Here is a 16,117-nt window from a genome sequence, read left to right on the forward strand (position 1 = left end):
TGGGTTAAATATTGGGAACAAAATTAATCTTAAACATTTTTAAACGTAGTTGTTGACTTATATACCAATCCTTCTTAATTATTGGTTTTGGGCAATAATAATGAAATTGGTTTCAGTTAAATACTTAATTATAAAAATTATCGATTACCAAAATATATATATGAAAGGATCTTTTTTCTAATTACATTAATGATATAATTTTTTAATCTTGATATTGATGGATATTCACTTGATTATCAAGTGATAATAAAATATTCATAATAATTATATAATTATTTTTTTAATTCATGTATCTTTATTAGGATTTCTTTAATTAGAAGTTCATTCACCCAACTAGACAATTAGCTAAAGTTTTAGGCATGTCATATGTGAAGAAAATTTGAAAAATAAATTAAAAAGAGAAGAAAAGAAAGAACCATCATCATTATAGAAGTAAAATAGTAAAGTGAAAAGCAAAGGAATACTATTCCTAATAGGATATATAGTTGGATTATTATTTTATATAAAGCGATACTTTTAACTCTATAAATAGGATTTCTTTTAATAATTTTTACAATTCCATCAATTAGCTTGGTGTTTGGTGCAAGGTTTCATAGTTGGAAATTCCCTTGGATCTTTAAAGGTGTTTCTTTTCTCAAATTACTCGTTTATGTCATGTATAAAGTCAACCTTTTTATTTGATGTGTATTTCGTGTTGATTGGATACCTATTTTCTGTGGCTTTAGTACTTGGAAATTTCCTTGAACCTTGGGACAAATTTGTTTCCTCAAACTAGAGTGTTCAAATCATGTATAAATGGTGGTTAGATGCCTGTGTTTTTGCAGAATATAGGTTCTATTTCCTTTTCTATATTGTCTTCTGGTTCTTTCCTTTTTATGTTTTCTTGCAAATTTCATCAGCTTTGAGTAATCTGAAAATTTACTGCCTAATTTATTACCCTGCCCCCCCCCCCAAAAGAAAAAAAAGAAAAAGAAAAGCTATGGATCAGAGGATTATAGAGGCTGCACAAACAGGAGATATTAATCTCTTGTATGAGTTAATTGCGAATGATCCATATGTTTTACAGCGTATTGATGATGTGCCTTTTTTTCATACTCCATTGCATGTAGCAGCCTCTGCTGGGAATATTGAGTTTATGATGGAGATTATCAAATTAAAGCCATCGTTTGCAAGAAAGCTAAACCAAGGTGGGTTTAGCCCCCTTCACTTAGCTCTGCAAAATGACAAAATTCAAGCAGTACATCGACTTCTCAGGTTTGATAAAGGCCTTGTTCGTGTCAAAGGGAGGGAGGACCTTACTCCTCTGCACCATGTGGTTCAAACTGGAAATGTTGATCTTTTGATCAAGTTACTTAAGGTTTGTCCTGAGGCTATTGAAGATGTGACTGTTAGGGATGAGACGGTATTCCACCTTGCAGTGAAAAACGACATGTTTGAAGCTTTCCAAGTCATGGTGGGGTGGCTTACAAGAAGCTACCATGAGTCTGCCGACCGTTGGGAGGAAAAACTACTGAGTTGGGCAGACATTGATGGCAACACAGTGCTACACATTGCAGCTATCAGAAACAGACCTCGGGTATGTGCTAATTTTCCTAATCAAGTCAATTATTGATATGTATGTATGATAAAAGGGTTATTTACGTATGAATATTCTAATTAACAGATGGTAGAAGTATTGCTGGAACACATGCGCCGAGACCAAATCAATGCCAAAAATTTGGAGGGATTGACAGCACTAGATATCCAATCACAATATCCATGGAATGAAAGGCAAGCAGATACGATTATAGGTATGCTAAGCAAAGCAGGAGGTTTGAGTGGTTCCTTGCTTCCCAACAACTCTATCTCTTCAACCGACATCAAATCATTAAAATCCAAGATGTCTCGTTTTCAAAAATTTGTAAAAAAAGCAGGTCGTACAAAGGGTATGTCACATGAGACGCGTAACACATTTCTAGTAGTAACAGTGCTAATTATAACAAGCACTTACGAGGCCTGTTTAAACCCTCCGAAGATGCCCGATGACAGTCCATGTCCATCCCTGAAATACCAAGTCTCTTTAAGTCAAGATCAGCCTCTCAATTCCCACACTTTTTTGCATAAAACCGACATGAATACTGCACCCATGCCCAGTCCCTCCGCAATGGACGTTTCCGAAAAAGTTGATTTGGTATCTGAATCCTCCTCATTTTGGTTTTTCAACAGTTGCACCTTTTGCCTAGCAATGTTTTTAATAACATTTCTCCTACTACCTCATCCATTCTCTGTGCTCATTCTCATGACACTTTACCTCTTTGGGTTTTCTTACTTTAGTTTATTTCATGTTTCCTCATGGTCATTCAGTCAGTTATACGAGATTAGCTATGAAACGGCACTCGGAGATTATAGGTCGGCCAACTCTGTTAATAATTTCTTCGCATTTGTGATAAATTTGATTGTACCATGCCAGGTGCTCCTTTATTTCGCCAGGGACATTATGTCTGGATATACTTTTGTGTAAGCCTAATCGTCTCCTGAAAGTAGTGATGAGAGTGGAGGAAGGTCTATTTTGTGATATATGTCGTAATGATAAAAGAAGTGTGAATTTGTTTGTGAAGTAGTGGTTCAAAGAGGAACATAACCGGCTCTGCTTTTATTGTATACATGGGAATGTGTTACTTATGTAACAAATGATTGACTATTGAGTAGATGTTTAGATGTTAATTTTGTCATATTGACTTTGCATACAAGTTATGTTTTGTAACAATTCGTTTTTTAGTGATGTCAGAAACAATGATTTTGAAATCATAATTCTAATTAGTGAGTTTGTCAATATTATTATTTAATATTTATGAATCAAATTCGATAAAATAGTTAATTTTGATATGATAATTTTATTAATTGGATTAATTAGTTAGTACAAGTGGTTCGACCCTCAACTTAAATGATTTTAAAAGATGAGATATCGGGACCTCATTTCCATAAACACGGCTTGTAAATATTATAAATTATTTATGAATTGTTATATAGGGTATTAAATTTTAGTCCAAAAATTTTAGTAATTAAATGATCAATTAAGAAAAAAACTAAATCATAAAAACATACAAATTAATTAGTATTGAATTATATTAATTAAATGAGAAAATGGTAAAATTGAATGGATTTATATGACAATTATGTCATATTTAATTATGGTGGACGGTTGGGAAGCTGTTTTTAATTAACATGCATTAAATATTATATTATATTATATTATATTATATTATATTATATTATATTATATTATATTATCTTAAACAATAAACATTAACATGTTGTAGTCTTCACCATTTCATTATTTTCCACCGATTGAAGAAAGAAAGAAAATTAGGAAGCCATGGCCAAACTATTCTAAGCTTACCAACTGTGCTTGTAAGCCATTTTTCACCTGTTTATTATAATTTTATATTTTTAAAATTGTTATAATTAGGTCCAACTAACATGGACATCTATTTTCAAAACTATTAAAGATTTTAAAATTTTTCATTGATGAATTTTAGATTTTTATTATTATAGAAATTGGTAGATTTAGAAGGTATGAAATGTTTAAGGAAATTTTGTTAAATTTGCATTTAGAGATTAAATTATGAATATGTCAAAAGTGACATTAAATTTCTATAAATTTGGGTTATTGAGGGCTATAGAAGGATATAATTGAATTCGGAATGAAAAACGAATCTCAATTGTGAAAATTATGTTTCTTTTGGTTTTAGGGACTAAATTGAGTAAAATGTAAAAGTTTAGGAAAATTATGTAAAATAAAATTAAAAGATTATAAGGAAGAACTTGTGTAGTATTATGAGATTGGTATTGATATTTTGAATCTTAAATATTATTTAGATCAAGTTGTTGACTTAGGTGAAAAAGGAAACACTGCCGAGATGGGATCACCTTGTGAGGTTGCGCTTATCAGTGGGGTTATGCATAGTATGTCATGCAACATTCGTTTAACGTTTCATTCAACATTTGTTAATCCTACCCCTAACCACTAGCGCTCCAAATAGGCAGTTCCCTATATCCCCCTCTACCCTTTCACTCTGCTCGTGGATGTTACCACTATATTTGTTCAGATACGGTAAGTGCAGATAATAGCTATTGATAACTGTGGAAACACGACTACTCCCAGTAGAAAGTTGTTGGAGAGACTGTGAGAGCACATCGCAAAAACATTGCAGTTTAGGATATGTGTCGAGAGGAACATCAGGAATTTGAAGATGATCGAGACTGTAACCTATCTCCTAATTAGTTAAGGATGGTAGAACAAGAGGAGAAACAAATTATACCTCACAAAGAGCCAATAGAAACTGTGAGCTTAGGAGACAAATAAGAGAAGAAAGAGGTGAAGATCGGAGCTTGCATCATCGCAGAGACAAAGCGAGACCTCATTGAGTTACTCTAAGAATTCAAAGATGTATTTGCATGGTCATATCAAGACATGCCTGGTCTAAGTACTGACATCGTGGTACACCGGCTCCCCATAAAGGAAGAATGCAAGCCAGTTTTACAGAAACTTCGAAGGATGAGGCCCAACGTCCTGCTAAAAATAAAAGAAGAGGTTAATAAGCAATTTAACGCTGGTTTTCTACAAGTGGTTAAATACTCAGAGTGGGTAGCTAATATAGTCCCCGTCCCTAAGAAAGAAGGGAAAGTACAAATGTGTGTAAACTATAGGGATTTAAACAAAGCCAACCCGAAAGATAATTTCTCGTTGCCTCACATCGACACCTTAGTGGACAACACAGCAGGTTACTCACTGTTCTCCTTCATGGATGGCTTCTCTGGATACAACCAGATTAAGATGCATCTTAAAGATATGGAAAAACCACATCGTAACCATATGGGAAACATTTTTCTATAAAGTGATTCCAGTCAGACTGAAAAATGTAAGAGCGACGTATCAAAGCGCAATTTTCAAACCTAATATTTTTACCCAAACTTGCAAGCCTTCATGCTTGGGCAGTAGCTTGACCCATAAACATGTCTAGTTATAATCTTAATCCCCATCAAATTAGTAATAAAATCAACAGTGAGAGTATATTAATAAAGTCTAGGATTTGAACCCCATGTGTTGACCTGATGGCTAGAGTGGTGTGGCCAGGTTCGAGTCGTGCTAGTCGAGTTGTTGTTAGGACTTTGCCCTCCTCTTGTAATTCACCCAAAAAAAAATCAAAGTCTAAGATCTCCGAGATAAGTTTTTAAGACATCTGATCCCATCTCCTTCAAATAGGGGATTCAATTGTTTGATATGATTCGATCAAATATTCAAGATTTATTTCTTTTTATGTATCGATTTTCAATATGGGACAACACACATCCTTAGGTCATGAGCTATACGTAGATGTGCTCATGGGCCGGGTGGCCTGCCCGAAATGTGAAAGGTTTTCGGTAAAAGTATAAGCCTAAAAAATGGGCTTGGGCAAAAAAAAAGGCCTGTTTAGAATACGAGTTGGGCCTCGGGTAAGGATCTTTCGGCCCGAGCTCGACCCGAATATGTAAAAAAACTACAATTTTTTGCTTTTTTTTACTCTTTTTTTGTTCCTGTTTTCTTGTTATTTTTTACTATTTTGCTATCATTTCACCTATCTTAGTGTTATTTAAGTACACCTATTTTTTAAAATTTATTTTCAATTTATTGGGAAACATTTATTTTAATGTTTTTTTTAGTATTTTTGATTTATTATATTTTTAAAAAAAATAATATAAAAAAATTAATATGGGCCGGGCTGAGTTGGGTCCGGGTTTTAATATTTTTATCCGAGCTGAGTTTGGGAAAAATTTTAAGCTCATTTTTTAAGCCGAGGCAACCTAAAATTTTGACTGGACCTAACCCGGCTCATGAATACCTCTAGCTATATGGTTTGTTTTAAAAAAATTACCAATTCTACAAAAGGCAAATTACATAACCTACACAGTGCCGGATACAGCAGTAACTTCCATTGTCATAATTGCTTCAACAATTTTCTCTTAAACTTAACATCTTTGTACAAAACACTAACAAAAGGAATCCCACATTGTGGGGTATGATTTCTCCTTGTTTTGATTTAAAACTAGGTCATTTCTAGGGTTTTCCATATACATTTTGGAGATATCCACCTTTCTATTGTTCTTTACATGAATGAGGTTCTAACATATAAAAAATACACATTCCAATAAATAATTCAAAAATTAGCTTAATTTTAATAATTAAAATAAATTTTGTATGATAAATTATTGTGTAATAAACTTTTAAAAGAATATATAAATAGTAATTCCGAATTTACTATTAGCTGATTTGGTCAAGCCAGTATGATTTAATACTTATATTTAATCATGGAAGGAAGGACCCTTTTTCCGTACACATTCAGAATTGCTCACATTTTTGGATATTCTTTAATAAAGTTTACTCATATTACAATATCTAAATCATACACAAAAATATAATCAATTTGTTTGTATTTATTTAATTAATTAGATTTTCCTTTTACAATTTAAAAACTAAAGACAAAAAGATTTCACTAATTCATTTTAAAATTTTCAATTCAAGGGTAAAGTGTGCCAAGTTTGGGAGTGTAGAAACTTCACAAAGAGGAAGAATAAACCACTAATACTTTCCACACTTATTTTATCATTACAATGAAAAATACAATAAAGTTTTTCTTAAATATTTACTGGAGTATAATTAAGAGGAATTTATTAAAATTTGTTAACATAATTAAGAAGAATTTATTTTGGCCAATAAAATGCTGTCAATTGTCATAAAATGACTATGCCAAGTAATTAAAATTTCCTTATTGATTAAAAACATAGCTATAGAATATATATATTAGATATATTAGATTATAATAAACTTATATATATTTAATTGAATAAATTATGGGGAAAAAATTCTACTAACTCATTTTAAAAATTTCAATCCGAAGGTAAAGCGTATCAAGTTTGGGATTGTAGGAAACTTCACAAATAGGAAGAATAAACAACTAATACTTTTCCACAGGCATAAGCAACACATTTCCACACTTACTTTATCATTACAATAAACAATGCAATAAAAGCAAGCAGCGCCACTTATGCTCCTCACTGAACCACACTGCTTTCCCACAATACAAACAAACAAATCGTCACCATGCAAGAGATGAATCTATACAATTTCCATCACTTTAGATTAATCTATACAATTTCAATAGCCTTTCCTGTACGAGCAGCTGTGAGGAAGGGACCGATTGACAGTAGTAGGAGAAAATATGGAAGGGTTTAACCACCCAAAGCGACTAATTCAAAAAATAAAGACCGGTATGGTCCGTCAATGGCGGTCTACACGGAAACAATGTAAAGACAGAAAGGGCAGGCAAATTAAGTATATATTTTTGGTCTTTAGAAGAGGACTACTTTATATTTCAGGCTAAAAGATTTGCTTCTTCCATTGATTTTAGTTCTTATTTTATATTAATTGGATTAGGCCTTTGATATGTTGCTACAAAATAATAATTTTAATATATTTTAAATTCAAATTTTTATTATTTATTTGTATCAAACATAACGTTAAATCTAAAATGATACACTATCATGATTCATAGTTAAAAGTTAAAAAGAAAATACAACCCATGAAAAGATAATAAATCATAATTTTTTTTATTGAAAAGGCTAATATTTAAAGCAAAAACTAAATTGTGATGAAAAAACTTATAAATGTGCATTTGTTAATATCAATGCCATTGAATTTTTGCAATGGTTATGAATTTTAAATTAATCTTACACGTAGCAGTATATGGTTGGCTGAGATGGTTTTTTTCAACAGCAAAAGTGAATGGGGTAACAAGATAGACGAAAGGGAACTATAAAGGTCAAAGTGATAAAAGAAATTTAGTGTACCAATTGAGAATTTGTGTATAGTACAAGGGTAAGAATAGGTATTAAACCCTTTTTTACAATGTATTTGGATAAAAATTAAAGGGAAAACTTACTGTAAAATCATTTCTAATTTTGTTTCGTGGACCCATTCTTATATATTTTGGAATTTAATGTTAAAAATCATCGATTGATGATTTTAACATAGTGCTAATAAAGTTGCTCACTCCATAGTTAGGGTGGGATTCAATACCAGCATATTTGACTTTGGTCTTATTTTTTGGTTCCATGGTTAATGATATTGGGATTGGGATGGAAAATTACGATAGGATGTATTAATGGATAAGTCTATCGACTTTGGATAGTTTTGTTTCTTTTAATAATATTTTCATTATTCTAAAAATCATATATTGATGAAAATATACTTTTTTCTTAAAATGTCAATTTGATTTTTTATAATTATTAGTAAAATAAACTGTAAAATTTAAATATATTAATATTGTTATGAAATAAATAAGAAAGAGAATAAAAGAATTACAAATAAAATAGCAAGAGAGAAGTACATATATTATTGATTAATAGAGATGTTTTCAATACTTATAAAAATTTATATTTATAGACATAAGAAATATAAATGAAATAAAACTCTACTCTTGATAGTATTGTAAGTTTTAGAAATTATTCACATATTTGTAAAGAAGGGATGCAAAACAATCTCTATTTTATCAAATCAAAGATGCATACAATGATAGAAACCAAAATTGCAAATAAGGAACTTAGAACTTCTCACTCTAATGATTAGGTGTATCTTTAACATTTGAGGCATGGTTATATTAACCAAGAAAAAATCACTAACTTATCAAAGATGGCACTTGAAGTTCATTTAGGGAAGTTGATCTCCTATCATGTGTATCTTACTTGAAAATAAGATTAGCATGCCATCTTTTAATGCAAAATGTACGAGGATCTTTAGAAGTTATGGACACTGATGTATGTGATCTCATGAAAGTTAATGCACGAGATGATTAAGATTATTATGTTAATACACAACATATATACTTGATTTCCCATGCATTGTATTTTTTTTTATGATTCTTTTTACTTTTAGATTAGAAAGGCCTATAATAAGTATGAAAATGAAAAGAAAAATTGAGTCCGATTTATCAGGTAGGGAAAGTTTGTACATTTATTCAAGGTTCTTTAGTTGTAAACTATGTAATTTCGTTGGTGTTGATTATTAATGATCTAAAGTTTGTAAATTTGTAAAAGTGGATGATCTAAACCGGTGTTGGTTATAGATGGCATGCAGTGTTGCTATCTTCGTCATTTTTGTTCATTACTTGCCAATAATAGTCTTTCGTTTTGAGCATTTGAATCAAGAGTCAGGAACATCTAATCTATTGTTTTCCACTGCTATATGCAAACCAGTGCTATTAATCGTAATCTCTGATGCAAGACAAGCCTTCAAAAACCTATCTAACGGACCATCATAGTCAATTCCCAACTTTACTATTGTAGTGCAATGGAGTCTAAAACTTCGCTCCGTCACGAACAAGATCCTTATCAATTTCCAAGAAACTAAAGGTCATCTCTTTATTAACTGAAAGGTGAGTTGAGGTCAACCCTTGTCGAATCAGTTTCTTAGCCGAATGATGGCTTTTAGTTCATAATTTCCATTGAGGAAACCAATGCAGCAGCTAAGTGTAATGAAGTGTCATCAATGCGGCCTAAAAACACTTCCATCTCATTAGATTAATCTATACAATTCACTAGCCTTTCCTGTACGAACAGCTGTGAGGAAGGGGCCAATTGACAATAGGAGGAGAAAAATTGAAAGGGTTTTAACTCGAGCATGGCCCATTGGTTCTATACCCGATTTATAATTAGAAAGTTTTTTTGGACTCTTTTTAATCGGGACTAAAACTCTAGAAATTAGAAATGCCAAAATAGGAATAGCACTTGATATTATTAGAAATGCCCATAAAATATTATATTCGTAAAGCAGAAACATAGACGAACTCCTATGAATGTGAAAAATAGATCGGATTAGTCGCTTCGACCCGGAATTCATTGTCAAGTTATCTGAAACTGTTTGTTTAGTCAAAACAATAATTCAATTTGATCGAATTGTCTAGTCTCGCTTATTTGTTGTGTTTCCATGTTGCGTTTTAAAATTTATTGATTGGAATTAATCCTATTTTATTTATATTCCACTTATTTCGATTTCATTTTGATATAGTACTAATTTATATAGTACTAATACTAAATATAGTATATTCTATCCAAATCCAAAACAAATAACACTTTTTTGTTTTCACTTCATTTCAGATTTTTAAATAAATGGAAGCGTTTCGTTCAAAAATGAAAACTGGTATGGTCCGTTAATTGCGGTCGACAAGGAAACAATATAAAATCAGAAAAAGCAGTCAAATTAGTATATATCTTTGGTAGTGGGCAAGGTTAAAAGAATTGCTTCTTCCATTGATTTTAGATTTTAATCATTTTGTACTAACTGGATTATGCCTTTGACAGTCAAAACTCAAAAGTTTAAAGAAAATGGCGCCGCCTGGTGTGAACGGGGAAGCCACCTCGATATCAAGAAAAGAAAAGAAATCATTATTTTTTTATTGAAGAGGCTAATAGTTAAAGTAAAAAACAAAACTATGATGAAAATTTTATAAATGTACTTCATTTAATTTTAAGTAAAAAAATATTTTTGTTAATATTAAAATATTTTCAAATATTTTGTTTAATAATTTTAACAATGATTAAATCTCAAAACTACAGAAAATTTTAATTCAATGTACAATGTGTTATGACCAGAAATATGATACAAATGTTATGTTATTTTATTGTGATCCCCTAAAATTAAAATGGATACAAATTTATTTAATTGAGTGAATTTAAATTTGAAATTTGAAAAATTGTCAAATTTGGCATTCGAGTTTGAAAAAAAAATTGCATATATATAGGACTTTTTTTATGGTGTATGTCAAGACAGTTATTATATAACAAGAAATTAGCAATGTAAAAGGTTTGAAGAGACATGGAACCACAGCATAAAAGGAGTTGCAAAAGGGAACTATGCGGAAGAGCCAAGAATTGTGATGTTGTGAGTGCTTACAGATATGGAAGCATAGACACTAAATGTGAGAACTTGAACACTGCTGCACTGCCACACAGATCAAAGACTCTTTGCTCCACCTTTGTTGTTCATAGTTCGTGAAATTGTTGATGGGAAAATGGGGGTTCTAATCCCCCTGTAGGAGACAATTGTCTCAAGCTTTTTCCTTGTTTAAAAGTTCTCACCCCAAAACCCTCGTAAATTTTTTTTTTAAACTCAAAAACAAACTACTCCTTTTAATTTTCTTTCTCCCCACCGCACCCATGTAACTGCATATAATCTTATATGTATGTAATATGTATTATAATATATATAACCGCACATATAGATATAGCATTTTGTCTCTCGTTAGAATTCGTATATACTCGTGTATATGACCCATGAAAGTTAGTGTATGAGGTGGGTATGATTATTTCGTTAATTCAAAACCTATACAGTTGATTTCTTATGCGCTGTATTTTGTACGATTCCTTTTACTTTTAGATTACTATGAAAATACAAAGAAAATTTGAGTCTAATTTATGAGGTAGGGAAAGTTTGTACATTTATTCAAGGTTCTTTCGTTGTAAACTAAGTAATTTGGTTGGTGTTGATTATTAATGATCTAAAGTTTGTACATTTATAGAAGTGGATGATAATGAACTTTATTTAATTATAATTAAAAATATATTTTGTTAATATTAATAAGATTTTGTAATATATTGTTTAATAATTTTAATAAGGAACAAATCTTAAAATTACATAAAATTTTAGTTTAATGTGCAATGTATTATATCTGAAAATATAATATAAATATTAATAAATTAAGATCTATCATATCAAATCATACAGAATAAATTAAGAACAAAACTAAATGCAAAAGCTTACTTGAACCCATTGAAATCTTGTGGTTTTGATCTACTGAATTAACATATAAGTATTTTAGAGAATGTGACATTTTCTTTTCTGAATAAATTGATGTTTTTATTTCTTTAAACATGAAGAATTAAATCAAAATTAAATTTTTCACGTATACATTTGAACCACGATCAAAGTTTTATTTGTATAATGGCACAAAATCAAAGTTCGTGTATCGATTTGAATATCCAATCAATGTTCATGTACAGTTTGAGATTTATTCCTTTTAATAATTTTGAAGTGTGTATTTAATAATTTTAACTTTTATTTCTAAAAATATAGTTTAAGAAAATCTCTAAATTTTAGGTTTTTAAGAAAAGTTTAGAATATTACAAAAAGTTTTAGAATTTTGGGTCTCTTTTAGTAAATTTAGAGATCATAATGTATTTTATTTTTATTTTTTAAAATATTAGTTAAATACATTTGTCAATCTCTTAATCTCAGTTGTGGAGTTAAAAGTTATATTATCGTATATCAAAAATTATCCTTAGCAAAGAGAAGTAAGGATTATTAATTGATATATAGGATTCTTTTAGCTAAGGGTGAGTATTCAATCGAATCTAGTGAAAAAAATTGAGTTAATTGAGTTGATGAGTGGTATTTTATCATCCTAAATTGATTTGAATTGTTTTCAAATCAAGTTGAGTGAAATTGTTCGAGTTAAATTAAAAATTAAACATGTTTAATTAAATTATTGTTATAGTATAACTAATTTTATGTTAAAACAAATAAATTTAAAACCATATATATTTGAAAAAATTCAAAGAAACATAAGAAAAATATTTTAGTATAATAAACTTGAATCATAAATTAACTTTTTAGATCCAAAATTAATATTTTAGATTTTTTTAAATTTTAACTTTCTTTATATATTCATTAGAATTTTTATAAGTTTTAAAAAATATAAATTTTGAATTTGTTTATAAATATTTTAAATTTTAAAAATGATTATGAATTTTTAAAATTTATTTTGAATTTCTTTTTTGTAATTTTTGTTGAGAGAGAGAGATCAAATTGCTCATTTTCAAAATTGGCAAGGACCAAAGGGGTATTTACACCGATCTGACATTCGAATTATTCAAATTATTCGAATTGTAAAATTCAACTCGACTGTAACTCGAAGCTCGAATTGTTTATTCCAGTTGAGTCGAAAAAATCGAATAACTCAATTCAATTAACTAGAAATTCAATTTTTTTCTGATTCTTTTAAATTAAATCGAACTTTACCCTTTTTACTTTTACTCCATAAATAAGATTTTTTTTTTTAATAATTTTTACCGTTCCGTCGGCTTACTTTTTGTTTGGTCCAAGATTTCAAAGTTGGAAATGTCTCGTATAAAATAAACCTTTTTATTTAATGTGTATTTCGTGTGGACTGGGTGCCTTCTTTCTATGGCTTTGCTGCTTGGAAATTTCTTTGAACCTTCGAAGAAGAGTACTGCTCAAATCACGTGTAACTTGTGGTCATATCAGATACATGTGTTTCCCGAAAATATATACTTAATTATAAAATGCGTTAAATTATTCTTTTATCACTCCTTACAGCACAACTCCTTCAGCTTGCGTTTTGCTTGTTCGAAGATTTCGTAGTTGGAAATTCCCTTCAACCTTTAAAGAAGTTTATTTTCTCAAATTAGTGGGTTTATATCATATGTATCAAATCAAAGGCGAAACTGGAAAAAATTTTCAGGGATTAAAATTAAATTATAATTTTTGTGATAATAAAAATATAATTTAATTATTTTAATAATCTATATTTTTATAATTTTTAAAAAGATTAAATTAATTTTTATCATTTTCAATAAGATAAAATTTTAAAAATTTTAAAAGTTTTGAATGAAAAATATTCTATTATAGGGGATGAGGCACCTGCCACCCCTAGCTACGGCCCTGTATTTCATATGGACCGGATAACTTCTTTCTATGCCTTTGGTACTTGGAAATCTCCTTGGAACTTCGAAGAAAATTGTTTCCTCAAACTAGAGTACTGTTCAAATCTTGTATAAATTGTGGTCAGATCGCAGACCTGTGTTTTTGCAAAATACAAGTTCTATTTCCTTTCCTACGTTGTCTTCTGGTTCTTTCTTCTTTGTGTTCTGTTGCGAATTTCATCAGTTTTCAATAATCTGAAATTTTACTGCATACTTTATTATCCCCAGCAAAAAAAAAAAAGCTATGGATGAGAGGATGATAGAGGCTGCACAAACAGGAGATATTGACCTCTTGTATGAGTTAATTCAGAATGATCCATATGTTTTCCAGCGTATTGATGATGTGCCTTTTTTCCATACTCCATTGCATGTAGCAGCCGCTGCTGGCCGTGTTGATTTTATGATGGAGATGATCAACTTAAAGCCATCATTTGCAAGAAAGCTAAACCAAGCCGGGTTTAGCCCCATGCACTTGGCTCTGCAAGATAACAGAACCCAAGCAGTGCTTCAACTCCTCAAGTTTGACAAAGGCCTTGTTCGTGTCAAAGGGAGGGAGGGTTTCACTCCTCTGCACCATGTGGTTCAAACTGGAGATGATGATCTTTTGATCAAGTTCCTTAAGGTTTGTCCCGAGGCCATTGAAGATGTGACTGTTCGAAACGAGACGGTTTTCCATCTTGCAGTAAAAAGCGACATGTTCGAAACTTTCCAAGTCTTGGTGGGGTGGCTTAAGAGAAGCCACCATGAGTCTGCCCAACGTTGGGATAAAGAACTACTGAGTTGGGCAGACATTGATGGCAACTCTGTGTTACACATTGCAGCTATCAGAAACAGACCTCGGGTACGTATATGCTGATTTTCCTAATCAAGTCAATTATTGATATGTATGTAAGTATGATAAAGGGTTATTTATATAAGAATATTCTAATTAACAGGTGGTAGAAGTATTGCTGAAACACTTGCATCGATACCAAATCAATGCCAAAAATTTGGAGGGACTGACAGCACTAGATATTCAATCACAATACCCATGGAATGAAAGGCAAGCGGATAGGATTATAGATATGCTAAGCAATGCTGGAGGTTTGAGTGGTTCCTCTTCCTTGCTACGAAATACCTCCATCTCTTCATTCCGCATCAAATCTTTAAAAGAAAAAATGACATTTTTTGAAGAATGTAAAATCATAGCACGTCGTCGAGGAAACAAGGGTATACCACATGAGATGCGTAACATATTTCTAGTAGTGACCGTACTAATTATAACAACCACTTACGAAGCCTCTTTAAATCTGCCAAAGACGCCTGATGACAGCCCATGTCCGTCGCTGAAATACCAAGTCTCTTTAAGTCAAGATCAGCCTCTCAATTCCCACACATTTTTGCATAAAACCGACATCAATACTGCACCCATACCCAGTCCCTCCGCAAAGGAAGTTTCGAAAGACGATTATTTGACATTTGAAACCTCCTTGTTTTGGTTTTACAATACTTTGACCTTTTGGGCCGCGGTGTTTTTAACAGCATTTCTCCTGCCACGTCATCTATACTCTTCGTTGATTCTCCTAACACTTGGCTTGTTTGGGAGATCTTACATGATTTTATTTAAGGTTTCCTCATGGTCATGGGAACAATGTGAGTTTTCCGATAAACAGGCACACCTTTTTTATGTAGCCTCCGTTTGTAATTTTTTATCCTTGTTTGCGGTCGTTTTGCTAGTAGTACACCGGATATTGTCATATGTTTTAAGGAGCGGTGACATTACCAAACCAAAATTATTCATCCTCCTCCTACTAAGCGCTGTCACTTGGTACGTGGTTTTTTTCGGTCCCCTTCCTGCTTACTGGGTCCGTCTAATCTAAACTCCGAAACAGTAACGAAGTTTTCCGGTTTTTATTGGTAATGGCCATCGACAAAGAAGTTTGGTGAATGTACCATTAATTAGTATAATATATATTATTAATGGTTAACTTTTTTTAATACGTATTGTTTTATTTAAGTTTTGAAAAAAAATTAATATAGGTAAATATAGAGAATATTGAGGCGTGCATAAATTCTTTTAATTTTATAAAGGCCAGGTTTGGGTAAGATGAGAAGTTCATATTTTGGGTCAGGCTGGGTTTAGACAAAGAGAGTATTTATAAATATTTTGTTTAAATTTGGTCTGATCGATTAATACCTATGAGAAAATAAGGATGTGATGCGTCGTTGAGAGCAAAAAAAGTATCCTATCCCTATAAAATAATGAAAAAAAATAGTATAAGGGAAGTATGGTCAAATCCTCAAAGACTGGATTTGCACAAGTTCCTACTCCTCGAGATCCCAA

The 16,117-nt window shown here is 31.2% G+C and overlaps 2 protein-coding genes across 2 annotated transcripts; both read left to right on the forward strand.

Annotated features, from left to right (window-relative positions):
- Window positions 1–963: 963 nt before the first annotated feature.
- Window positions 964–2,713, forward strand: LOC105775967 (ankyrin repeat-containing protein BDA1). Its single transcript, XM_012598447.2, has 2 exons — window positions 964–1,576; window positions 1,664–2,713. The coding sequence occupies exons 1-2, from the start codon at window positions 980–982 to the stop codon at window positions 2,498–2,500; spliced, it is 1,434 nt and encodes a 477-aa protein (XP_012453901.1). The 5' UTR covers window positions 964–979; the 3' UTR covers window positions 2,501–2,713.
- Window positions 2,714–13,760: 11,047 nt separating this feature from the next.
- On the forward strand, window positions 13,761–15,725 carry LOC105775943 (ankyrin repeat-containing protein BDA1). The gene is made up of 2 exons (XM_012598428.2): window positions 13,761–14,635; window positions 14,730–15,725. Exons 1-2 carry the CDS (start codon window positions 14,039–14,041, stop codon window positions 15,651–15,653), a joined length of 1,521 nt encoding a protein of 506 aa, XP_012453882.1. The 5' UTR covers window positions 13,761–14,038; the 3' UTR covers window positions 15,654–15,725.
- The last annotated feature ends 392 nt before the right edge of the window (window positions 15,726–16,117 follow it).

The sequence above is a fragment of the Gossypium raimondii genome, chromosome 10 (genome assembly GCF_025698545.1).
Source record: "Gossypium raimondii isolate GPD5lz chromosome 10, ASM2569854v1, whole genome shotgun sequence".
In the NCBI taxonomy this organism is placed as follows: domain Eukaryota; kingdom Viridiplantae; phylum Streptophyta; class Magnoliopsida; order Malvales; family Malvaceae; genus Gossypium; species Gossypium raimondii.

Excerpts from the sequence above, each read along its gene's own strand:
- LOC105775967 (XM_012598447.2), top strand. The coding sequence starts at position 980 with ATGGATCAGAGGATTATAGAGGCTGCACAAACAGGAGATATTAATCTC. Across the intron at positions 1,577-1,663 it reads CTATCAGAAACAGACCTCGG|ATGGTAGAAGTATTGCTGGA; the intron begins GTATGTGCTAAT and ends TCTAATTAACAG.
- LOC105775943 (XM_012598428.2), top strand. The coding sequence starts at position 14,039 with ATGGATGAGAGGATGATAGAGGCTGCACAAACAGGAGATATTGACCTC. Across the intron at positions 14,636-14,729 it reads CTATCAGAAACAGACCTCGG|GTGGTAGAAGTATTGCTGAA; the intron begins GTACGTATATGC and ends TCTAATTAACAG.